General features: G+C 42.7%; 1 protein-coding gene across 1 annotated transcript; it reads left to right on the top strand.

Moving 5' to 3' along the window:
- CAMSAP1 (calmodulin regulated spectrin associated protein 1) lies at positions 1 to 25,379 on the top strand. Its single transcript, XM_059864932.1, has 18 exons — positions 1 to 160; positions 809 to 971; positions 9,291 to 9,553; positions 9,742 to 9,903; positions 10,549 to 10,629; positions 14,781 to 14,922; positions 15,882 to 16,021; positions 16,126 to 16,222; positions 16,655 to 16,832; positions 17,400 to 17,494; positions 17,845 to 17,929; positions 18,289 to 20,725; positions 21,405 to 21,541; positions 21,630 to 21,838; positions 21,924 to 22,026; positions 22,375 to 22,490; positions 22,751 to 22,869; positions 23,175 to 25,379. Exons 2-18 carry the CDS (start codon positions 809 to 811, stop codon positions 23,475 to 23,477), a joined length of 4,830 nt encoding a protein of 1,609 aa, XP_059720915.1. The 5' UTR covers positions 1 to 160; the 3' UTR covers positions 23,478 to 25,379.
- Positions 25,380 to 26,154: the final 775 nt, after the last annotated feature.

The raw sequence follows: 26,154 nt of genomic DNA, 5'->3' as shown, positions 1-26,154 counted from the left end.
GGCCCCTCGGCGGCGGCGGCGGCGGCGGCTCCGTCCGTGCCTCCCGCACCGGCACCGGGCGCCGGGCCCGCCGAGCCTCCCCACCCCCGACCCGCCGGGGCTCCGGGCACCGCCGTGCCCCCTTTTCGCGCCGGGGATGAAGCAGCGGTAGCGCGGCAAGGTGAGGCGGCGGGGCCTGCAGGCCGCGGCGGGCGGGGGGGAGCGGCGGCGGCGGGGGCTCGGCGGGGGCCTGCGCGGAGCCGGCGCCGGGTGGGCTGCGCCCCCCGCCTCCCCCGCCCTCGCCGCCGCCGCCGCCGCCGCCTCCTCCGCTCGGGTGGGGCGGGGATGTGGGGAGGGGGCGCCGCCGGCCCCCGGCGCTGCTCGGCCCGGCCATGGGCGTGCGGGCGCGGAGCCTCTGCTGCTTCTCGGGGGCGCGGCGGGGGAAGGAGCCGCAGGTGCTGCCCTGGCTCTGCCCCTGCCCCGGCGCGGCCCCGCGGGCGGGGAGGGGGCGGCGGTACCTGCGCGCATTGTTCGGGAGAGCCCCATCCTCCCTTTATCCCATCGGCAGGTGACGGGGCTGCGCCTTTCTCCGCTGCCTCGGCCCGGGGCTCGCCGAGCCAGGCCCTGCCCTTGACAATAAGGGATGCTCGCCCCGGGCTCCGATGCCTTTTGATTTCCGAGCGGGTTTGGAATCGCTACATCAGCCCTCCCGATGGAAATCCCGAAGGATGTCGGGCCTGTTGTGTGCAGCCTGGCCAGCCCCTCTCCTGTGTGTGGCTATAGAATCGTCGGCTCGTGTAAAAGTCTCTGCCTTTTGTTTTTGTTTTAGATGGTGGATGTTGATGTTTGTGCGGGTGGAGATAGTACCAGAAGAAAAATGGATGCTCTGACAGATAGTGCAGTTGAGATTGTCCCTTTGGAGCTCTATGATTCAGCCAGAGCAAAAATAGCTGCTAATCTACAATGGATCTGTGCTAAAGCCTACGGAATAGGTAAGATCACCTCTGTCAAGAAGTCATTCTTGATTTTATTCATGCTTTTTCTATCTCCCCTGCTGCTTCAGGAGTAATTAAATTTGGCTTTGTTTTAAATGTCAATAATATGGCAGCCTGTTCTCCTGTAATACTGTATCTTTGCTGGTACCTTAAACAGGAATAACGGGGCTGTATGAGATGCTCTGAATCAGCAAACCTAATGGTGAATGCTCCCAGATGGTGCTTGGCAAGAACTGCCTGCCTCAAAATGTTTAAATCCTTGCTTTAGCTAAGCAGACTTTGTTCCACAGGGCTTTATGTCACTGCCTGCAGGCCCCAAGTCCCTCCAGGCTTTAGGTTCTTCCTTGTCTGGTCATCTTGGCCAACAGATGCTGGCACCTTGACACCCTTTGTATGCTCAGTTGGAACTTCTTTTTGTATCAGATTATGGGTTTACATTCAAAATGTTCTAAAAAATAGTCTGGTTTTGTTCAGCAGCATTTTTCTTTTGTGGTAAGAAATGGTGAATGAGCAGGTGTAGTTTGGGTGCTGACATTAAAGAGCAGGTTGTAGGGGATAGAGGAGTTCTTCCTTCCCTCACATTGTCATAAACTTTTACTGTCAAACATGGAAAAATGAATATTCTTGGAGTATATCTGTACAGTGTTTTCTGGCAGCTATTGAAATATGCTGTTTTGTTTTGGACTAGATCTGTCTCGATGTACAAGATGCATCTCGAGTTTAAGTAGCTTCATTGTGAAGAAATAGGATGCAATACTCAGAACAAAAGATACAATAAAAACATGTATAGAGTCTTGTTTTGGAAAATGAGGTGGCCCTGTTAATCTAAGTCTAATTCTCCAAACTCATAATATGCTTAATGGATTAGCACTGGCTTACTTGGTGACAAGGCTGAAGAAAAGTGGTCCATTCCTGCCATTAAATATTAATCCCTGCTGGAATATTTTTTATCAATTATTTTTCTTCTTAAACATTTCCAGCCCTGTCAGTGTCTCTGTCATCTTGGTGATTGTGGGCAAAAAAAAAATCATGGGGTTTACAGTGTTTAATGTATTTTGTTACAAGCAACAAGAGGCAAAAAAAAAAAACCCCAGGGATCAGATGACGTCTGGAAATGTGGGAATTTGGGGAGGCTGTCAGTGGAACATTGATAACTCAAAGGAACAGAACAGGCACCTCCTGATGTAAATATTTCTCAGTTACTGGAATTGTTTGTAACATTTCCTGAAACTTTTTAGCCATCCCTGATAAAACAGTTATTGCAGACCTGGGGATGCACTATTTATATTGTGACTTTGTGTCGGAGGAAAGCTGATCCTAAATGGGAAGGGACTGGCACGGATCCTGTGCTGCAGAGAGAGCTCGGTGGCCTCGTGCTGCTGGGTGGTGTCTGCTCCAGCACTCAGGGTTGTGTCTGAACCTCTTGGACCAGTTAATTGCTTAATGGCAAGTCTGTTTATGCTCCTGACAACACAGGTTGTAAAAGTATTTGGCTTTCCTGTGACTAAAAGCTGAAAAGAAACAGCTTTTCCCAAGGCAGAGCTGGGATCTCTGGCTGCAGCAGCCTCTGCCAGTTATTCTCCTTGCATTTAGGCTTCTTCAGATTACAAAGAACAACACTTAAATGCCACAAACAATAGGAAAAAGTCTTTTTTTTTCCCCAGTGAGTGAGGATTGGTGTCTGTGTGTGTCTTAGCAGGACTGTGGCCCGTGGAAATGTAGTTTGATTTTTGAAATGGCTCCTGCAAGTCTCTGTCACATGTTAGCCATTACTGCTGGAATAGCATTGCACAATCCCTAGAAATTTATAAGCCTCTTTAATTCATAGAGAGATGGGTTTAAGAAGGTTTCCTGTGTGATTATAATTTTGAATAATACTTGAATTTAACACATTACTTGTCATCTCTCAGGGCTGTGTTTTAGTTTTAAGATACTGGATGTTGTTCAGTGAGTCTTGGGCTGCTACAATCAATTGTGATTTTATTATTTAAAATCTCACTATGCAGATTAAAGGGCTTGAGTACTTGTTATTATTTTAGACTTTTTTCTGGTTAATTTGGTAAAAAAAAAAAAAGCTTATCTGTTTGTAATAGTAAACACTTCTGTTCTGAAGTAAATCTTACCAGGTTTCCATAACTGCCTTCAAATGAATGAATATTTTTCTGAAATGTTAGATTTGGATTTGATGTATGGATTGACATAATTTTGTGCCTTAATCCTTCAAATTCTGGTGCATTTCATTTTCATCTGGATAAGGCTGAGCTCATGGTGAAGAGTGGAAAGGGTCAAGAACAGGAATTTGATGCTGGTGTAGACTGCTACTGAAAGTCATTCATCACTGCAGGTTCTACCTGCAACTCTGTTTGCTCTTTGCTGTCAAAGGATATTTGAATTCTCAGCTTCTAATCTGGCATTTAAATAGGAAAATTCTTCATTCATCCTTTGGTTTTTTTTCCTCAAGGACAAATGGCTGGGAGCATGCATAACAAATACTTTGAAGTCCTAGTTTGGGCTTTGTTTTATTTGGTAATACAAGATGATGCAGTCCTCCTTCTTTTTTTTCCACCTTCTGGCCATGAAAAGAGAATTTTGGTAGCCAAACAACTGAGCAGCTACACAAACACTGCAAGACAGCTCCTCTTCTTGCACAGGAGCTGGGCTGGATGGTTTGTTCCTGGAAACCTGCAGCTCCTGGCTGGCACAGATGGGCTCCAGAGGGAGGTCCTACAACTGTTTGTCTGGATTCCAGAAAGCAGAGGGCAAGGATGTCATGCAGGAAAGTCTTTCTCCATTCGCTGTCATCCATCTCCCCAAATTAATCTGGGAGTACTGACATGGATCACTCTCTCTCTGAGCACATCTGGAAACCTTCTGTAGCCTGGAAAGGTTCTAAGTCCCTTTAGCTGAGACAGTGGTTTGAGAAAATGGTGTTTAATTAGACCAGAATTAGCTTTTTTCATCCTCAAACTTTGATGAGAACCAAACAGGCACTTCAAGGAATTGGAACTCCTGATGTTCAAAGGGTTGAGGAGCAAAGCTGCCACTGAGTGTGGGGAGCTGCAGCTGACAGAGGGTGAGTGTGGGAGGGCTGGGGAGCCTTGGCAAGCCCTGCATGGGGAGATCACTTTTCCACAGTGGTTGGAATGATCCAGATTGCCAGGCAGGAATGAGGCCATGCACAGCAGTGGGAAGTGGACCTGTCCCTTCAGCCCCACTGGTCCCTGGGGCTCTGAGCAGCAGCAGTTGGAAAGAACAAACTCAGGATGGTTTTATTTGGTAGCACTTGAGAAAATGGACAATGACAATGAAAAACCCTGATTTCTCAACAGATTTAATGTGGCACTAATTTATATGTGGAAATTATGTTTTCCATCATCATGGCTATAATATTTAAAATTTAGGTATTGAAGGATTTGGAAGTGTCCCAGTGTTGCAGCTTGCTGTGAGCAGTGGGTTCTTTCCACCCCTTTCCATAGCAAATATTGTTGGTTCTGTAAAACAGTGTGCAAAATTCAGATTTTTCAAAAGGGACCTGATGGGTTTTACTTATTTATCAGGGCTGGGAGCTTTACATAGTTTCCAGACTTAATGCTGACAGTAGCCTGAAACCTTTGGCAGGATGCAGGCAGGAGAGCCAAGGACTAATGGAATACATTGGATGGGGAAATGCAAGTTTGGTTTTTTTGGTCTTTGAATACGTAAAACTGGCTTGCTAAATAAGGTTTTACAGTGCTGTAATAGCTCCCCACAGTTACCAGCTGGTAGAGGCAGTGTGAGGATGTTTCCTGGGCTAAATTCCCTAAATCCCTGGATTCCCTGCTTGTCTTCTGTGAGCTTTCTTCTCAGGCTGGTAGTAAAAATCCTTTTAAGAAAGCTGTTGTGTTTAGCAAATATTAACAGTTAAACATTTGTTTCTTGAATAGCTCCTGTTTGATAAACACTGAGTATTATTGTGTGGAGTTTACAGGGGTGAAGGATCCCATAATTATTATTTTGTCTCTTCTGCTTTATCCAGGATTGTGGCTTTATCCTTGATCAAAAGATATGGTAATAAGTGCAGCCACTCTCCCAGCAGTTTGCAAAGCCTTTAGCTTGGGGTTTTCCTGCCTGTTGTATGTAAATTTTCATGTGTCTTATTACAGATTACTTACAGGCTTTAGAATTCAGTGCTGTAATGAATGAAAAATGTTTCATATGTGAAATGTTTCATATGTGTGAAAATAAACACAAAATGTTTATTTTCTGGTGGTCTTGGTGCTGAGAAGGTGGAATTTGTGCTCAGCCTGGACATTCACCAGTGCTGAATAATTCTGGGAACAGATACTGATACTAATGAAATCCTACTCAGAATGTGAATAAGCTTTGTGCTGTTTACCAGGACAGCTTGGCTCCCTTTCCAGGTGAAACCAGTTCTTCGTGCTTCTGCAGGTAAAATAACATCTGGGGTGGATCCACCCCCTCAATTCAAGGGATAAGTCAAATTTGTTCAGATTACTGTATTTTGCTTTATCAAGTCAGAATCAGGTGGTTGTCTTTGAACAGGTTTTTGTAAGTGAGATGATAAAGAAATGCTCCCTCCCCTGAAGCAAGGAGTCTGGCAATAATTGTCTCTCTGACAGTTGTAAGTTATTTCTGTAATCCTCTCAAGGATTTTTTGTACTTGAAGATTTATACTCAGAACTGACAGTTTTTGAGATACTAGAACTCATTGATGCCATGGAACTGACCAAAACAATGGCTGAATGAAAAAATTGTACTGGAGGCTTCTTTATAAGCAGAAAATAAGGACATGCTTTAATTTGGTTTCCTTTAGTATGATTTGTTAAACTGCTTGAGCAGAAATTTTTGTAGCTGCAGCTTAGGTGTTCATTCCTCAGGAGTTAATTTTTTGTGTTGATTTTCTCTACAATCCAAGGCATAAATGTGTAAAAACTCAAGTTTTAATAAGCAGAACTTTTCTAACCTCCAAGTTCAGTTATAGGTCATGGAAAGAATGTGCTGGAAAAGATGCTGATAGAAACTGGGGCTTGGAAAGCCTGGGACATTTTCTTCCAAAAGAGGATTGGCACATTCTGGAGTGAGACAAGCACAAAGGCTGTGACACCTTTGGTTTGTCTGATCCATAAAAACAGGGGAGAAAAGGTGTCCATGAGAGCAGGGCCTGCTTGTGTGGCCATGGTGTGTGGTTGAAATTAGCACTGGGTAAATCTGATGGGGTGTAGCTGTTCTAAAAGTGACAGGGCATTCCTGGGATTCCTGGCAGTGTGGGAATTTTGTCATTTTTAAGGAGAAGGAGCAGCCCTGGGTGCTGCAGGTAAGGATAATTAACAGGTGTGAAAGGTAAGATCAGTGTCTTCAGTTGCACTTTCAGATGCAGATTTCAAATACTGAAGACACCTCTCAATTAAAGTCCTTTTTAGTTTTGTGTTACCCATTTGAGACAACTGCATTGAGTACAGGACATCAATTCTATTTGGGAGTTCCCAACTCAGAATTATGCACTTACTCAGCATCCTGTTTGCATTGCCAGCTTTCCTGCCATTTATTTCTCATTTATTTGTGCCTGCCATTATGTCCAGCGTGAAATAAATTTGAAATAGTGAAGTCAGTATTGTCTCTCTCAGGCTTTGATGTGGTTTTTATATCCTAAATTTTTTTGTGCATCATTAGTCAGGACATAAATCAGCTACAGGACTGTTCCTGTGTGTGACAGAGAGGTGTTCTATGTACTAATGTAAAAAATAAACCTGGGCAAGTGTTTACAGTGAAATAAATTGCAATTATGGAAGGATTAATCTTGATGAATAACTTCTTGGGATAGTAGGAAGTCAAATTATTAATCCTGGTACTAGAAATTCTTCCCACCCAGCCCTACCCTTAATCCTGGGCCATCCAAATCCATTCAGTCCTTTAGCAGTTAAAACATGAAATTAGAGGAGTCTTCAGTATAAAAGAAAAAGATTTCAGGTTTGTTGACTGGACATTCAGATTGAATGACACAATACAAGTTGGGGTTTTTTTCTTCTTTCTTGTTTGTGTGTTCTGGGTTGTTTGTTTGGGTTTGTGGTTTTTTTAACATATTGATTTCTGTGACATGCAATCTCCTCAGTAAGAACTAGATCCATTTAGTGCTAGAAAAGGCTTTTAAAAATCATTGAAATGGAGCTGGTTTAATCAGAATTGATGTGGGAGGTCTGCCTGCCCCTGTCACGTGGGGGGCTCAGCTCCCATGGCCTCTCCTCTGTTAGCAATGTGTGTAAAGACCCCAATCCTATAGATTGCTTCCCTCCTGGGCCTGTCAGTGCTGCAGAGAAACCTTTTTCCTTGCTGTGGTAACAGTCTATAAAATAATCCCTGTCTCTCTACCTTGTAGAGAAGGGAAAATCCCCAGGAAAATCCAGACTGAGGGGCAGGAGGGATTTCTGGGCTCTTTGTCCACCATTCCAGCCCAATTCCAGGCAGTCACCTCAGTTCCCAAGCTGGAGGAGAGCAGGTGTTGGAACAAAACCCCTCATCCAAGTGCTTCAGATTTCAGACTTCTGCAATTTGCATTTTTTTTGTGTTGTTTTAAAAAAAGCCTTTAAAATTTGGAGTGGTGCTCATGCTCTGCCAGAGATGTACAACTTCATGGATATTTTATGAGCTTGTATTATTTCCTCTCACAAATAATTCTAGTACAAAGCAACGTGTCTTTGGTTGTTAAAGGTGTAGCTGCTTGTAATGAGCTAAAATGTTGGATTATACGAGCTGCTTTGCATTTGGATTTTTGCATCTTTCCTCAGTCTTTAGAAATGGAAGCTCAAGTTCTCTATCTGGAAGTGGAAATGGCCATTAACTGGAGTGAGCTTTCAACAGCCTTTGATTTTAGGTCAGGTTGACTAATGTTAAGAAGATTAAAAATATCTGAATTTATTATGTGTTTCACTAAAAATGGACAGCCATGTTAACAAAGGCTAGGTAGGTGGTGCCAGTGGGTTTTATTTTGTCTCTTCCAACCACCTTCAGTGGAAAGTCACCTTCAGTGTCACAGAAAGGAAAAATAATTACCTTCATTTTTAAAAAATTTCAGAAAGCTTTTTAAACTTTCTTCCCATTTTGAAAGAGGGCCAGCACTGACTGACAGGAGCTGTTAGACAACACTGGTTTGCTGCATATTTTTATCTAAGTGAGATGTACTTGTAGCTCGTGCAATAACACTCTGTCTCCATCCCTCTTCTTCATGAACATCAAATGCTCTGCAGTATACAATTATTGTGTGGCTTATTTTGCAGCTCAAAGAAATGGGTAGGAGTTTCTTGGAATGGGAAAATTTAATTATTCTGGAAATGAGCTGAATGAAAAGTAAATATGCTGCCAAATTAATAATTCTTTTAAGTGTAGATGTATATATTTTAAATGAACTGTTTAAGTGACTTTGGGGAAAGATATTCAGAGGGACTGGATACCATCAGATAGAATTTTATGTTTGAAATTTAGGAAATGTCAGGCTTCTATTAAAACAATACACTTGAGGCTAGAAAATATTTTTCTTGGAGTTGCAGACTCTGATTATTCCTGCTCAGTTGTTCTAAAGATCAATAGCTTCCAGGCTGATTACCCAGCATGAGGAGAAGGATTTCTTTTGGGCTGTAGAGCAAGGGATGGATTTAGATGTCTTGGACATGTTTAGAGTGGTTGGAATATTGCTGGTTGTTAGTGCCTTTCTCTTCTGCCAGCTCTGAGCTGTGCTGGGAGTAGTAAAAATGTGTTTATGGCTGGTGGTGTGCAAGGGTGAGGCCTTCTGTGTTGCTAATTTTAGCTTCTTCTAATTTACTACACTCAGGGTCTGGGATCAGTTTGATAAAATCCCAGCACAACTTGTGGAAATGGGGCCAAGGCAGAAGAAGTTCAGTTCTAGACTTGGTTTAAAGTTCCTGCTTAATCCAAATGGAGTGGTTTTGCTTCCTAGGCTTGAATTATTTAAAGGCTGCAAGAGTTTGATTAATGCTCTTGACAAACAAATAGATAATCAGCTCACTGGTTGGTTTGTGAAATGTTCAAGATTTTAGTCTTTTCCTTCTGAATTGCCAAAATTCATGAAAAAATTGGTGGCTTGGTTTGGAGACTGGCCAGCCCCTGTGGGTGAGGGAGCCTTGCAGTTCTCCAGTTGCTGTGCACAGATGCTTTGGGATTTTGCTTTGAAGATATGGATAAACCTTTCCCATCTGATTTTAACCCTGCCCACCCATTTGAACCTGTGATCCAACCGTGATAATCCCAAATAAAACGGGAGGGATTGCTCACTCCTGGTGACGAGCCTTCTCTCGGCTCTTGCAGACAACGTCCCGGAGGAGCTGAAGGACCCGTTCTACATCGACCAGTACGAGCAGGAGCACATCAAACCCCCTGTGATCAAACTGCTGCTCTCCAGCGAGCTCTACTGCCGCGTCTGCAGCCTCATCCTCAAGGGGGACCAGGTGGCTGCTCTGCAGGGACACCAGTCCGTGATCCAGGCGCTGTCTCGGAAGGGGATTTACGTCATGGAGAGCGATGATACACCTGTGTCTGAATCTGATCTGGGCTCTGCACCAATCAAAATGGTTAGCTTAATTAAATCCACCTAATCATCTTCTTTTTATTTAACGCTATTTAAAATAGTAAATGGAGTGAAGAGCTCTTAATTTCTAGGTCGTTAACCTTAGCAATGTTTTGTTTTAAATACAGTTAGAGCGTACCGTTTTTAAAAAGGGATTTTTATTTTCCAGTCCTCTCTGTTTTCCTCTTTCAGAGTTCTCATATGGCAATGATTGATGCTCTTATGATGGCCTACACTGTAGAAATGATCAGCATTGAGAAGGTGGTTGCCAGTGTCAAGCGTTTCTCTACATTCAGTGCCTCAAAAGAACTGCCCTATGATTTGGAGGATGCCATGGTTTTCTGGATTAACAAGGTAAAATTGACTTTGGGAAAAGCCTGACTGTCTTTTCTTGTCACCTTTCAGATTTTTAAAATGGATTCTGATGCATGTCTTCCTTTCTTAATTGTGCATTTCTATCATCCCTTCTACTTTAGCAAGCATCTACTTTTCTAGTATCCCTTCTACTTGTTTTTCTTAGGGAAAAATAAAGCTGATAAATTTTAAAATGAAGAAAATAATCAGGAGCTAAGTTAGAAAAACTGTAAAAATTGGATTCTTTATTTTCAGACAAGTTACTATGAGGTGTTTTTTTTGGTTGGTGGGGTTTTTTTTTAGGTGAAGCACTGTTTCATGCTAAATAAGAGGATGGACTTAACTCTGACTAGATGGAGCATTTAACAGAAGTGCTGGAATTTTTCCAAGGGCAGCAGTTAAGTTACTCTAATTCTTTTGAGTGACAAGAGTCACATTCCAAAGGGAATGTGTCCTTGCAGAGCCAGGATTGTGATTTCACCTCCTGCTAATAGAGACTTGGTCTAGAAAACTGCTGTACCATGTTTTTCTATGGATTTTAATGTTTGTAGCATGAATTGACTGTTAAGTAACAGGAGCAAGAACGACACTTGTGGAAACATATCCAGTGTATTTTAATTCATTTTCCTTGCTATGCCCTTTTAGGTGAACCTTAAAATGAGAGAGATAACAGAGAAAGAAATTAAATTAAAACAACAACTAATGGAAAGTCCAGGGCATCAAAAGGTAAAACAAATTTGTCTTCAGCTGTGATACTGTGTGTTGATGATGAATGGATTTAAATATCAGTATTTTCTTTGTCAGGGAAGTGTGAGGGCTCCAATCCTCAAAAGTGAGATTTTCTGCATGCACTTTGTTTTGTCTCTGTCATCAGTGCCCTTCCCTGCTTTTGAAGCCCACTGGTATCCCCTGACTTTCCTTTAAGTTTCAGTAGGATGAAAACAACTTGTTTCAACTAAAATAACCTGTATCAACTGTCTGTGGGTAAATATGACTCAGCTTTCACAGCACAAAATATATGTTATATATTTTGAAAGCTCTTGGGGCATGTTCTTTTTTTTGCATGTTATTTTTCCAGTGTGTATTTAGGGACTTATTCAGGTTCTGTCCAGGAAGGATACTCTTGGCATTCAAATGTTATATGTGTGTGTTTGTAGTTTTTTCCAGCTTTTTCCCTTGAAGTTATATTAGAATGCACTAATATTGCAAAATATAGCACACTTTCATTTCTGGAGAATGTCAAACAGGCCTTTCTCCAACGTAATGTCTATCTGAACTCCCAATTTGTGATTTCATAAAACCTTAAATTACAAATAACATATTCTTTCTTCAAATTGGCATTACTAGGCAAAGGGCTCAAAGTGTGACCTGTGAACAAGGCACAGTTTAATTTTCATGTTAGTGATGAAGGTTTTTTATGTGCCTTTTATGGAAAATAATATCCTTCATCAAAAAAGAACTGCTTAATTTACAAGTTGATCTGTGGCCTAAAGGATCTCTTGAATTATTTGCCCCTATTGGCTACGGGGTCTCATTTAGTATCTTTAAATCTAAATTTCTATTTCTGTGAAATATGAAAGTGTTTCTTGCTGAAGTGCATTTAAGTATTACTGCTTTTAACTTGCATTGCTGATGTTCCTTTCCTATTCCTACGTTCCTTTCCTTGCTTCCTGAGCAGTCTCCTTCCAAATGGTATTGGAAATTAGTACCTGTAAGTGAACTACTTTTACACCAGTTGTCATCCACGAAACCATGGCTTTTTAAACTTCTCAGAGTGTTTGCTTCCATTGCAATGCTTCTCAGCTGCTCTTTGAAAAACACCTGTGTGGGCTTTTGGGTCATCAGGCTTTGTTTTCATGGCGTGCTTTTTGCATACTGTACAGCATCCAGCATACTCCCTTTGCAGCATCCCTGAATTGCTTCCACACTGCAGGAGTGAGGGAGGAGTAGCAATAAAACAAACTAGAAAATTACCAGTTGAAATGGTTGCATCTGCTGGGTTTGGTTGTGAGTAGGAACTGATGACAGCACTGAGGTGAGAGAAAAGCTGGGCAGCTTAGAGGGCTGCCTAATCTTGGAATCCATAGTTAAGATACTCAGATGTTTGTGCTTAAATAATGCTCTTACACTGCTCCTGCACCTGCTCTGCTGCAGATCTGTGAATCTGTCAGAGCAGGGCACTGCTCTTCACTGAGGTGGGGTAGGAGATTGGCCAGCCCAGTTTGCTGGGATTGTTTGCTCAGTTAAGGAGCCTGGAGCTGCCACAGTGGGAGGGAAGACAGTTTGCACATTGGAACAAAATACTGATTTTTCTTTCTGCTGAAGTGTGAAAATGGAATATTAATTCCATTATATATTTAAAAAAAAAAAGAAGGAACAACAACAAAATTGTGCTTCTAGAAATCCTGCTTTCTTTTGTCAGAGTTTTCTGGGTTTATTTCAACTTGCAGAGATTTTCCTTTGTTCCTTTCCTTAGCTTTGATGCCCTTTCTCCTGCCCTTGCAGGAGCTGGTGTTACTCATTTTCTCTCTGGGAAGATGAGCTGTTGTCTCAGTTGTTAATTCCAAAGGGCAGAGCACTTGGAAAAGGCAGGTGTGATCAGGCAGCCTCCCCATGATCCCTCTGCCTTCCCACAGGGAGCTCAGTCCCACTGCAGCCTCCTAATCCTTTGTTTGAGCCAGATCTGTAGGCTGGAGGAAAAACTTTAAATAGCTGAAATTAAAGGAAGGAGTAAACAAAGGTTGTCTCACTTCTAGTCCACTTAGATTTTAATGGTTTGCTGGCAGGTTTTGAAGTCTCTCAAAGTTGTTGTCAGGTTCTGTCAATTCTGTGCTTTTTATTTTGTGATTTTTGTTTGGTTGGAATAGAATAATCTTTATTTCAGTGGCACTGTTTCTGCAGTTACTGCATACAAATGTAATTCATTGTATGCATGGGCAGGAGGGTTACAAACCACAACACTTGGCTTAGAAAATAAGGAAGAATTCAGAATTTTCAGTGTAAAAGACTGAAGGGTTAAGAGAATAACAGCTGAAAAAAAAAAAAAAAGGAATTAAATCCATAAAAACCCTCTTTGATAAGTTTGTGGGGTTTTTCACCAAAGCCAAAAGAAACAAGGAATCTTTACAGATTTTGGTTCTTGCTATTGACTGTCATTGATTTAAATTCCATTTAAGCCTATTGGAAAAGAAATATTTTTATCTACTTTAACTACAGGAGGAATTAAAGTTGAAAAAGAATTTCTGAAGGTTTTTTTTTTTTTTTAATATGCTTACTTTAAGTGGATAAATGCTGACCCTTTCAAGCTAACCAATTTCCCTTGGTGTGCACACTTATTCTACCAGACTTAATAACCACATTTCTAGTGCATAGTGGATGTTGCTGATGCCTTTGATTTGTTTCTTGTTTGAATAATCACCATCCTGTATCTCACTGTTTCTCTCTGTGTAAGCCTGATCTGATGCATGCCCTATCTCACTGCATGCTGGAGCCAGTGGAATATGCTCGTGTGGTACAGTATGATTCCCATCCCATTCCATCTTCGTGGAGTGCTCCAGGCTGGGGAAAAACCCAATTTGCACCTGGGAAAAGGACAGGAAAAATAGCATTAGCATGCAGAGACAGCTTTGAGTTCCTTGGGAAACTTGGTGCAGCATATGCAAAATCAAGAGAAGAAACTGGTTCTCATTGCTCCAAGTGATCTTCATTGCTCTGAACAGATTTTTTCACAGCCTGTGCCATCCTAAAGTGACACCTAGGAGTGTGTGTGTGTAGAGCTTTCCCCAGGCTGGCTTGGGAAGTGTGGGATGTTGGTAAAACCCAGCTTTCCTCTGATGATTCAGTGTGTGATTGGTGTGTCTGCAGAGCAGACAAGAGGTTCTGTTCAGTGCCAGTGCTGTCAATGCCCTGAAGTGTCCAAGGATGTTTTCCCAGCACTGCCAGGTGTTTCTGCCAGGCCCTGCAGTGCATTCTGCTTTTGCTTTCCCACCTGCTTTGCTGCTCAGTTTAGACACAGCCTCCCATAGTGTGTGGATGCTCAGGAAACAGCAACCCTGGAACTTGCAAAACTTGCAAGAAGCAATGCCAAGATTTGTTCTTCAGCTGACTGGCTTTGGCAGCTCCAAATTCCCTGAGGGCTGCAGGGTGGTTTGCACCAGAGCCTGATTTTGATCTCTAGTAAATCAAGGGGAGTTTTGCTGGGGATATCAAGGCCTCCTCCTCTCTGACTATTTTGGAAAAGGTGGTTTTTATTTTTGCACAACGCCTGTGTTGCACAGAGATGTGCCATGCTCTGGTTCCCTCTGGGAGAACTTTGCTGTCTGTGGACACAACAGCAAACCCATGGATGTGGGTAAGGTATGAGAGATTACCAGCCCCTCAGAATTATTTTTGCTGTGTTTTGTTTCTCCCAAGCTTTAAGTGTTCTCATGTAGTTCCCCATGTCTCTTTCTTTGGATCTGCTGCATTCATGCATCTGTGGGGAAGGGGCTTGAGTTCAGTTGATTATAAGAAGTTAAAATTTGTGAATGAAGCTAGGAATCCAGCAGCACAGGTTGCTCCTGGGCATGAGGAGACTGAATGGCAGATTAGCAACCTGCCCTAGTGCAAGGGGGTTGGGTTAGGTGATCTTTAAGGTCCCTTCCAACCCAAACCATTCCAGGATTAAAAGGGAAACAGAATTTCCATCAGAATTGGCTTTCTCAGGGAGAAAAGCACAACTTTGTCAGCTGGGTTTGACTTGGGGCAGAACGGCAGAAAGGATCCAGCGAAAAGAGTTTTCAATGCTTAACACAGATTCCTTTTTCTTTACTTTTTTGGGGTTTTTTTTTGTCTTTTAGCCCCTTCAGCATGATGTGAACCCTTGTTTCTCTCTGTAGGTGCGTTACAGAAGGGACCACCTCTCCAGCAGGCAGTTACCCTATTTCCCTGTGCTGGAAGATCTGATGAAGGATGGTAGTGATGGTGCTGCTCTTCTAGCTGTGATTCACTATTATTGTCCAGAGCAAATGAAACTGGATGGTATGTAATAAAGGTTTTGAGGGAATCAAAGGAATAAAAGGCTTTCAGGCTTTGAAAGCTGAACTAGAAATACATGAAAAATTTAAAATGCAGCACATTTAATGGGTAGTGGAGTATGGCAGGTTGGAGGCAGGTCACATATGGAATATGCATTCTAAAAAGAATCTCTCTTGGATCTTGGTTTTTTTACTTTCTGTATTTAGAAGACTGTGTTCTGTATATTATGAGCCACAAAAGAATCCTGGCTTTTCCAGTTTTAGGTGATGTGGCTTTCTTTGCTCTAATAACTGAGCTTGGTTTCAATGCCATAAAAATGGAGTACCTGCCCACCAGTGTTAGCTGATAATTCTCATGTTTTTCTTGGCATAACTTGGCATTTTAAAATCTAGATTATGAAATAGTTTCCCTCAATCTGCAGGAATTGTCACTCTTGAGCATTGCAAAACTTGAGTTCTCTTCCCCAGAAAATGTTTTTCTTAATAAATCAATGTCCTTGTTGCATTAACTTCTGCAAATCAACATTTTGTATTGGTTTTTAAATTCTCAGCTATGTTGTACCTTGCAGAGCTCCTGAGTGTTTTCAGAAGGAACCAGCACTGAATCCTAGGAGTAACCCTTTATTATATGCAAATCAAGATGTCTGGTTTTAATTGCTTTTGTATTTTGTCATTATGTGTGTTCTCTGTAGCCTGTTTACCTTTTCTGTGGCTGTGATAGACAGAATCCCCTGTGGATTCAAAAATGAATGCAGAGCTGATACTGTTCTCTGTGGTTTTCTTCCTCCTTTTCCTGTCCCTCTGGCACTGAGCAGGTAGAGAAATGTCACTGGTAGCCAGTAAATATCCAGAGCTGATGTAGAGTCTGTGAAGTTCCTGTATTTAGTGTTTCTGTGAGCTGGGGGTGGAAGGGTGATCCCTTGGGAAAGTGCCAGAACTTACTCAGCCCTCTCTCCTCCCTAGATATCTGTTTGAAGGAGGTGACATCAATTGCAGACAGCCTCTATAACATTCAGCTCTTGAGAGAATTCTCAAATGAGTACCTAAACAAATGCTTTTACCTCACCTTGGAGGACATGTTGTATGCTCCTTTGGTTTTAAAGGTAAGAAACATAACAAAACATGTATTTTTCAATAAAATGTGGGCAAATCAGGAGTGTTTTGTTAATGTGAGCTGTAATTTTCCTTTTTTTTTTTTCTGTTTCAGCCTAATGTCATGGTGTTCATTGCAGAACTCTTCTGGTGGTTTGAGAATGTCAAACCAGACTTTGTACAGCCAAGAGATATCCAGGAAATAAAGGATGGTAAGTTTGTAACCACAGATAACTGATAGCATGTTATTTAGATAACACTTACATTGCAGTGAAACTGTTGCCTAGTGGTGTTTCCTTGGAAGGTTTATTTCTCCCCGAGGTTTATTCTTGCTGGGGGTCTTTGAAAAGCAGTAAAGTAGAGGGAAAATTAGTCCTAGATCCACTTGAATTCTAATTTTTTTGGATGAATAATTTTTGAACAGGTAATTTCCCCCCTAAACCCACTAATTATTTATTAATTTGTAACTTTCATGACACTCACCAGAGCACAGATATTTTAAATAAAGACCAGTATGCTCTTTATTTGAGAGGTTACAGTGTAGACAAAGTTTCCCTTCTACCCTGTGCCATCTGAGAGCTTCCTGTGCTGCTCTGCTCCTCCCTGGCCCCTGAGTGGTGCTGATGCTGTCCCTTTGTGCCCAGTCAAGGCAGTGATGCAGCAGAAGAGCAGCCGGCCCCCCGTCCCCATTTCCAACGCCACCAAGCGCAGCTTCCTGGTCACTCCTGCCAGCCCAAGCCCAGCAGAGCTGCAGCCCCCAGCCCAGGCAGCCCCTGAGGCCTGCAGCAGGTATTACCTGCACCCCGAGGAGCCTGACTGCCTGTGAGTGTGTCTTCATCTTGTTCCACCTTCTGTTTGTGCCTCTGTTTGGGTAGCCTGGGGGTTTGTGATGCTGAGTGTTGTCATTTTGTCACAAACTGGGTGACCTTGAAGTCCCCAAAGCTGTCCAGGGACTTGCTTGGAGCAAGCTGCTCCTGTGCAAGGTGTCCATGGAACTGGATGGTCTTTAAGGTCCCTTCCAACCCAAACCGTTCTGGGGTTCTGTGAAAACAAACTTCAGCATGCTCTGATGTGGTTGATGAGAAGGGTTTTCAGCTGACATAAATTTCATGGTGACCTCTAAGTTATTTCAGCCTTTGCATTGTCTTGAATTTACTATTTACATAAGCATTGTCTTAAATCTACTGCATTTAGAAACTTAGTTTAATTTCAGGTAATAAGTTTACTTTTGTGTTGTTACATGTGAAAAACTTCTTTAAAATTCATGATATTACGTTTTAAGGAGGATGAGGGTAACTTACCAGTGTGACTTTGCAATTTGATATTTTTTCTGATTATAGAAAAAAGAATTCTTTGTAGTAAGTATGAATTTTTACCTTTCTGAATTAGTGGCAAAGGAGGAAACCCAGCCTTCAGCCCTTCCCATCCACTGCTGCCTTTGAGGCAAAAGCAACAAAAATCTTTACAGGGAGAAGACAGCCCTGGTAAGTCTGCCTTGAATTTGCCTTTCAAAAAACAATGACTGTCAGTGTCAATGAAATAATTAAAATGCTAGTTAATATCTGTAAGTTATTTAGTATTTAATTAATCTGCAGTAACACAAGTGGGTGAGCATGTTGAGTTTGAGTAAATCTTAAAGATCTTTTAAGAAAATTAGTGGATTTTAATTTTTTTCTGGCTTTGACTCTGTCTGGTGGCAGCTGCAGCAAATCTGTTTTCTGCTGCCATCTGTTGGGGAAGGAGTTGATTCTGTTTCTATGTTTGCTATAAAATGAGGCAAAGGTGCTGATTTAAAGACCATTTCTGAGCTATTACCAACTAAAAACCATTTCAGGCCATCGGCACCGTTCGAATTCTCTGACCCGCGTCGATGGGCAGCCACGAGGGGCAGTTCTGGCATGGCCAGAGAAGAAACCCAGGTAATTATTGATTACTGCATTGCTTGAGGAACTGATACTGGGACAATTTGATTGTGGTAATGTGATATCACTGCCCTAGAACTGCACTGACAGTCACTTCATTTTGTTTTCTCCTTATGTGCACTTTCAGAGCTGACTGATTTTAGATTTGCAATTGAAAATACGTTAGCCGTGATTTTCAGCAAGTGCTGTTGAAAATGGAAGTGTCTGAAGTTGCTGCTTGGTATTGCTGATCACTCGTGGTACAGGATGCATTTTAAAAATAAAACAACTATTTTAGCTGTCTGTATCATGGTCTTTATTTCAACAAATTGTACCTTGTCGTGCTTGAGTGTCAGTAGGTTCTTCTTGTTTTCTAGGCCTCTGTCTCAGCCAACACCATTTGCTCTTCATCATTCTGCCAGTACTGATGTGGACCCTGGCTCTGGTGACAGCATTAGCCTGGCCAGGTCCATCAGCAAGGACAGTCTTGCTTCCAACATTGTCAATGTTACCCCCAAAAATCAGCCCCACCCTCCATCAGTGAAAGCTAACGGGAAGAGCTTGCTGAACAATGTAGAAATGGAGGATGAAGATGAAGAGCTCATTGCAATCATCAGATCTGAAGAAAGGCCAAACCGTGGTGACCCTGAGGTGCAGAATGCAGCAGCCAGGGTGCCCAGCATAGTGGCCACAGCGTGGTCTCCAAAAACAAACAGCGACCCTTCGGACAGCAAAGCTGAGAGTTTTTACCTGGAGCCTTTAATGCCTGCAGTCCTGAAACCAGCCAAGGAAAAACAGGTCATCAATAAAGAGGATGAGTGTGGGGAGGGGAAACAGAGGAGTTTTGCAACAAAGAGGTTAAATGAAGGACACTTGTCTTTGATCCGCAAGAAAGCCACGAGCAGTCATGGTGAGCACGACCTCAATAGGACTTTTACTCCCATTTCTAGCTCTGATTTCACTCCAGTTGCAGATGCCAGTTCTGCAGATGCAGTGGCCCTGGGGGAAGCAGGTATAGAAGCTTCCAGACCTTTGGCTAGTAGCAGTTTAGATCCTTCCTCTCAGGAGCTATCCACTGGAGGATTCTTTCTTCATGCTGCTAAACCTGATGATGAGGTAACAAGTAAAGTCAACGTGAGTTATGGGAAAGGTCTCAGCCTGCACGTTCAGGATGCAACCTGGACCATGGTGAGACAGGACTCAGAGCCAGATCTCTTGGACATGGAAGATGCCGACCAGGATTTGGTGGCCATAGACAACCATCCTATAGTCACTAAGTACATTGGTGAGGAGGAGTCTGCCAAGCTGCAGGAGGACATGAAGGTGAAGGAACACGAGGACAAGGACGACGCCAGCGGCCGCTCCAGCCCCTGCCTGAGCACCATCTCCCAGGTGAGCAGCGTGTCCATGGCCAGCGGCAGTGTCCGCATGACCAGCTTTGCAGAGAGGAAGCTGCAGAGGCTCAACAGCTACGAGACCAAGTCCAGCACGAGTAGCTCCCAAAAAACCACCCCAGACGGGTCAGAAAGTTGCCCAGCACCACTGACCACGTGGAAGCAAAAGCGGGAGCAGAGCCCCAACAGGCAGAACAAAGACAATGTGAATCTTTTAGCTTCGGAGCTGGTGCAGCTCCACATGCAGCTGGAAGAGAAGCGCAGGGCCATAGAGGCTCAGAAGAAGAAGATGGAAGCCTTATCAGCAAGGCAGAGACTAAAATTGGGCAAGGCAGCTTTCCTGCATGTTGTTAAAAAAGGGAAGTCTCCCGATGGTCCACAACCTCTTAAACCAGAACATTTTGGAAAGGAGTATTCCCGGCACAATGGGGAAGATTTAGATGAAGTTTCTTTGAGTTCCAAATCTGAGGAGTTTCTTGTGAAAGAGGAGGAGAGAGAAGAAATGCTCAACGATTCTCAAGAAGTAGCAAAAGTAAAAATGCAGGAAAGCCTGGCTTTTGCTGAGCAACACAAACCAAAAGACCCTGCTGCTATGCACGATCTGGAAAAAAGTAAAATTATTTCTGTTGCCCTCCTAGAAGACAACGTGACTGAAGCAGATATAAATGAATGTGATCTTTCTATCGAGAAGCTGAATGAAACAATCAGCACTCTGCAGCAGGCCATCTTAAAGATATCCCAGCAGCAGGAGCTGCTCATGAAATCTCCAACAGTGCCATCGCCAGGAACCAGAAGTAACTCTCAGGACCAAAAGGTGAAACCTTCAATTCATTTTGTTGAGCCCCTGTCTCCAACTGGAATGAACAGCCTGCGGAAACCGCCGCGGCTCGGCCAAGGAAGGACTCCCCGGCCAGGAAGGCCTTCAGAGCTGAAAGTCCCTAAGGACAGGCAGCAGAATTCAGCACGTGTTAAAACCCCAACACCCAGCCTAGAAAACCTTCCACATTTGAGACCTTTCCCACCCAACAGCTTGGCAAAGACACCCACGGAAGTGGGACTGGAAAGCAGCCCTGATCATGGGAGTGGTTCCCAAGAGAAGTGTTTCTTTGATACCTACAGACTTCACGATGAGAGCAATCAAAGGGCACTTGTTCTCTCCACCTCCAAAGATGCAAATATTCTGTCTGAAATGAGCAAAGAGGTGAATAACAGCTTCAAGGAAACAGGGTTGAATTCTTCTGATGGCTCAGGAAAAGAAAATGTCCCAGTGGATGAGCCCCTGAGAAGCAAGGCTAATCTCATTGAAGTAGATTTGTCTGACTTAAAAGCTCCAGAGGAAGGAGAACTTGAAAACCAGGATAGCTCCACGGATATGATTAGTGAAGGTGATCAGAAGTCTGGTGTGGGTTTTTTCTTCAAGGTAAATGTGTTACCTTTCTCTCTTTGGTTTCTGTTACACACTCACCCAGCATTAGAACTGGTGTTTCCCAGGCTCCTGATGGAGCACAGCCCTCATTGGTTGCAATTTTTTGATGTAAAAAAGCTGCAGTGGAAAACAATTACTTCTGGATAAAGAGAGATCAGTCCCAAAACATTTAGTGTCCTAATTTGTGTTTAGCAATGATTATTGTCAACACCACAAACGTGCTGACATGATACCTTCTCTTTTAATTGCTCTTTCAAGAAAGTCAAACTAGTCTCAATCGCAGGGAATTTAACTTTTGGGGTCATTGTAATGTGATTAATTTGGACTAATTGTCATTCACTGGGATTATTTGTGGTCTCCATCCTGGCCCACATCATAGCTGCATTGTACTTTGCAGGTCTAGAAGGTTTTGTGATTATTAAAGATATTTAAAACCGAGTCAGAGTAAGATGAGCCCCTTTTTTCTCCTCACAGACTTAAGGGAACACTAAAACTCTCAATATTTTCTTGAGCAATAAGAGGTTTTGATTTACGCTCAATTCTAAAAATGTAAAGATTTCCAAAAGTAATAGTTTTCCTTCAAATTTTCCTGCGATCATCAGCAATCTTGTGATGTGCAGCTTAATATACTGTCCAGTATTCCTTAAATTTTCCATCCCTTTGGGTTTTGCAGGATGAACAGAAGGCAGAGGATGAGCTGGCCAAGAAACGGGCGGCGTTCCTCCTGAAACAGCAGCGCAAGGCCGAGGAGGCTCGGCTGCGGAAGCAGCAGCTGGAGGCTGAGGTGGAACAAAAAAGGGATGAGGCTCGGTAATGATGCACAGAACAGAATTTCTCTGTATTTCAAGGTGAGGAGGTTGTTGCATGCTGAATTCGCTGTCCTTGTGTTCCGTGGCAGCCGCAAAGCTGAGGAGGACCGGATACGGAAAGAAGAGGAGAAGGCTCGGCGAGAGCTCATCAAGCAGGAATATCTGAGGAAAAAACAGCAGCAAATTTTGGAGGAGCAAGGGCTTGGGAAGCCCAAATCCAAGCCCAAAAAACCCAGGCCAAAGTCGGTCCATCGTGAGGAATCTTACAGTGATTCAGGCACGAAGTGTTCTTCCACACGTAAGGGTCTGGCTTTGTTTGCTCCCCCTGAGTTTCAAATCTGCTGTGACCAAATGTGTTTGACATTTCCTCTCCTGTTTTGTAGCTGATAATTTGAGCAGTGCTCAGTCTGGTTCCAGTCTGTCTTTGGCCTCAGCAGCAACAACTGAGCCTGAAAGTGTTCACTCTGGTGGCACTCCCTCACAGAGGTACAGCCAGGTTCTCTTGGGTTTCTCTGGTCCTGGGGGATGAAACAGTTTTGGGCTTCAGTGCTGATTGCTTCACCTCACTGGCAGAGGAGCACAGTCAGCACTGCTGGATTCATCTGGTTTATCTGGCTGCCAACTGCAGTGTTCTGTGCAAACTTGCAATTTTGTTTTATTTTCTCCCAGAGGAGTCAAGAGTTTTGCTTTGATTTCCAGCAAGGAGAATCTGAGTGTTCTGGGGAGGAAAAGGGAGAATATTCTGTTCCATTCAGGGACAGCAGCATTTATGTGAGATTACAGGGCCAAACCCCAAAATCTTGGCATATAATTTTTTATTTATTTCCCTCCCAGAGTTGAATCAATGGAGTCCTTACCCATTCTGAGCAGAAATCCCAGCAGGAACACAGAGAGAGACTGGGAGAATGCTTCCACAGCATCTTCTATTGCTTCAGTGGCAGAATATACAGGTGCCTGCTTTGTTTTAGTTTAGTTGCTTTTTGTTTAGTTTGTTTTATTCATTTATTATGACTACCAGGTCAGGAAAACCTGTGATGTGTTTCATGTTATTTCTGAGAAGTTGTCAAGTGTATTTTGTTCTGTTTAATATCCCTAAAAGTCAGTCATTCTAGAAGAATAATGAGGTTTTTTTCCTTTTTTTCTCTTTGAATGAAAATCTTAGCTTTCATAAGTGTAAGGCAGATAATTTTGACTTATTTATCTTCCTTAGGTCCAAAATTATTTAAGGAACCCAGCAGCAAATCCAACAAACCTATTATTCACAATGCTATATCTCACTGCTGTCTTGCTGGAAAAGTGAATGAACCACATAAGAACTCAATATTAGAGGTAAACATGAAAATTATTAATGCACTCCCAATCACACGGGTCTGTAATGCTGATTTCATAATCCCACTGCTGTCAGTGGGAATTCCATTTCCTGTCCTGTGGCTGTAGAGAGCATTTTTTGCTTTCCACGTGGAAAACACAATCCCATATTTACTCGGTATTTACTCAGAACTCTTTATTTAGAGTCCTGCTTTTAGATTCATAAATGAACTGGAAAATTATGTTAAGGGGAACAACTATTCAGCTTAAAGCTTGGCATGGTTCTCCCAGTGAACAGCCCCTGTCCCTGGTTGTTTTTGCTGCAGGAGCTGGAGAAATGTGATGCCAACCACTACATCATCCTGTTCCGCGACGCCGGCTGCCAGTTCCGAGCACTTTACTGCTACTACCCCGACACGGAGGAGATCTACAAGCTCACTGGGACAGGGCCAAAGAGCATCACCAAGAAAATGATTGATAAACTCTATAAGTACAGCTCGGACAGAAAACAGTTTAACGTGATCCCAGCCAAAACCATGTCTGTGAGCGTGGATGCTCTCACCATCCACAACCACTTGTGGCAGGCCAAGCGACCCGCGGTGCCAAAGAAGAGCCAGACTCGGAAATGACACCCAGCTCCTGGGGAGAAGGTTGGCTCACTGGGATTGCATTGACAGAAGACATGTTTACCATTTTCCTCCAGTTTGGTATGAAATGTGCAGAACCATAGACATTTTTTAAGAAGCTTCGGGACAGAGAGCCGTGGATGCAAGTTCTTGAGGATGAAGGAACCTTGCCAGTGTTTTTTATGAATGATGAATCTGCTGTTACACCCAATGCTAACTACTGTGGCTTTCAGCTGACGAGGGACTGTGCATGTAGCAAGATCTTGAACAAGTGGATTTCCTTTTACTTGAAGCTTTTCATCGGTACAAATTGGGAATAATTTAATTCTCTCTCCTCTCCACCTCATTCCCTCCTTTTTCCTGGCATTCTTAAAAGTTGGCGAGCTCCGAACTTGGGTAGAAGGATTGAACAGATCTTGGGTGAAGTGCTTTGGGTTTGGTTTGGTTTTTTAAACAGTCTTTAGGGAATTCTTCCTTTCAGACCTTTTTGAGGAACTGTTGAATACATCCAGTTGTTGTACTGTACCTACTGCCAACGTAAGTCCAGCTCTCAGATTTCTGAAAAAAGCCCCAACTTGTGCTGCTCAGAACAGAATTTACTTGCAGGATCTGTGTAGGATAAGCATTGCAAGGATTGCAAAAAAAGCCAGTCTTTTTCTAAAAAAAAAAACAAATATAAAAAATTGCTTACAAATGTAAAGATCTCTGGAATACAATCATGAAGAGGCATAACAGGTGCTACTAGCTGGAATGTGCCTGGCTGAAACTTAAGGCAAGCTGAATGGAGCCCAGTGATTACTGATTTCAGTTTCAGGTAGTGTCCTAAAGATTTGTTTGCTTTAATAAAGGTGGATGCTGGTAGGTATAGAACATTTCCACTCTGAGCACGCTACTCCTGTACGATGGTGCACTTAATGATCACAGATTTTAATGTTTTTATTACATCATGAAATGTAATTCTACTTTCTTTGTCCTGTCTTTATTCTGAATGAGCAGCATGCTCTACAATGAAGAGTGTGTTATGTTTTTTATTTTGGGTGATAGATTAATATATATTGATTTGTTTTTCTCATTTGAAAGCAATTTTTAAACAGAGACATTTGCATTTGTTTCAAAAGCCCAAATAAGTCGAATGGCTTGGATTTCTTTTCATGTTGAAATATTAAATCTTGAGTTATGACCTTAAAAGTCTTTGTGTTTCAGCAGATTAAATTTTTGTCTGTGGTAACAGGGTACATTTGCAGTTCTTTTTTTGTTTGTTTGTTTTTGTTTTGTTTTTTTTATTTTTTACCACTCCCATGTCTCATTCTTGGCCCCAGCTGGTTCCCGAGTAGGTTTCTGTAGCTATTCCCTAATTAATTTAATCTGCTAACGAGCTGCTCCCTGGGTTTGACACTTCCTACCTGCAGCTCCTGTAGGTTCTGCCGTGGGTTTGCACATGTTTACTTTTCTTTGAAGTGTTACTTGAATTTGTGTCCCTCGAGTGCAGAAGGCCCTGCCCGTCCTCGAGAGGAACTGAGCTCTAAATCTCTAAATCCAGTGTAATTATTGACCTTGGAGATGATGGGAGGGGCAGAGTTATTGTACATAGGGGAGCTGGGCATGGATAAAGTGCTGGCTAGCTAGAGCAGAGTGAAGGTCTTCCAGTGCAGTCTCTCCGTGGTTTTTCCCCTTCCAGGACTCCCTGACTAGGCTGCTGCAACTTTGTAAATTATGTTAGATAGTTTGCTGCTTGTAAATAATTAAAGGCTTTATGGTTTCTAAAGTGCTGAGTATTAAACACCGTCATGAGTGTAACTTTTGTTACCATGCTTTTCATGCTTGTGCTTTATTTCTCACTGTTTGATATTATAAACCATATTTATTTTATGAAACACTGAAATTTAATAAAAATCATTAACTGATTTCCTTTTTATTTCATGTGTACTTTTGTTGGTGTGACACTTCATCCCCTCCAAGAACTAATACACTTTAAAGATGTGCTGTTCTGTTTGGTAAAGCTTCACCTGCAGGGAGCTGCAATAACTTTGTGACAAGAGCTTGCAGTGGGACCAAAAAACTCAGAAATTGGGAAATAATTTAAGGATTTATTTCATCTGACTCTTGAATCTGTCTGCTGGGGCTCCTTTGATCTGTGCAGTCACTCAGTGGCAGAATTTTGGTAATTTTCTAGTCATTGTTGGGGTCTGGGTTAAATTTATGAAATTCTGAATACAGAGGATTTCTGACTGGTTTTAGTGACCTCATGTTTAACCCTTCCCTGCCAAGCACAGAAAATCCTGATGTCCTAATAAAGACATAATAAAATCCTAATAAGGTGATGTGGACCCTGATAACTTCTAGAACTCCCTGCTTAGAAAATGGGGTTTTGTCCTTCCAGAGCCCAGTGTGAATCCCTGACACCAGGGAAATATGTGGGGATCCCCAGGCTGGCATCCCTGCAGGTAAATGGAATTAAACTGGCAGCCTGCAGCTTAAGCTGCTTGTTTGGGTTGGTTTTCCCCAGGATTAGTTGGAGCCAGGGTTGTTCCCTCTTAGCTCTGCCCAGAGAAGCAGAACTGGATAAAAACTCCTCCAGCAGCTCCCAGAGGTTCTGGTTGTGCTCCCAGGGAAGGAGGAGGAAGTGGGAGCTCTGTCTGTGACCCCTCTCTGTTTCTTACTGCCAAATCCAAGAATGTAC

The sequence above is a fragment of the Haemorhous mexicanus genome, chromosome 21 (genome assembly GCF_027477595.1).
Source record: "Haemorhous mexicanus isolate bHaeMex1 chromosome 21, bHaeMex1.pri, whole genome shotgun sequence".
Lineage (NCBI taxonomy): Eukaryota > Metazoa > Chordata > Aves > Passeriformes > Fringillidae > Haemorhous > Haemorhous mexicanus.
This window is presented reverse-complemented; position numbering and strand designations above follow the sequence as displayed.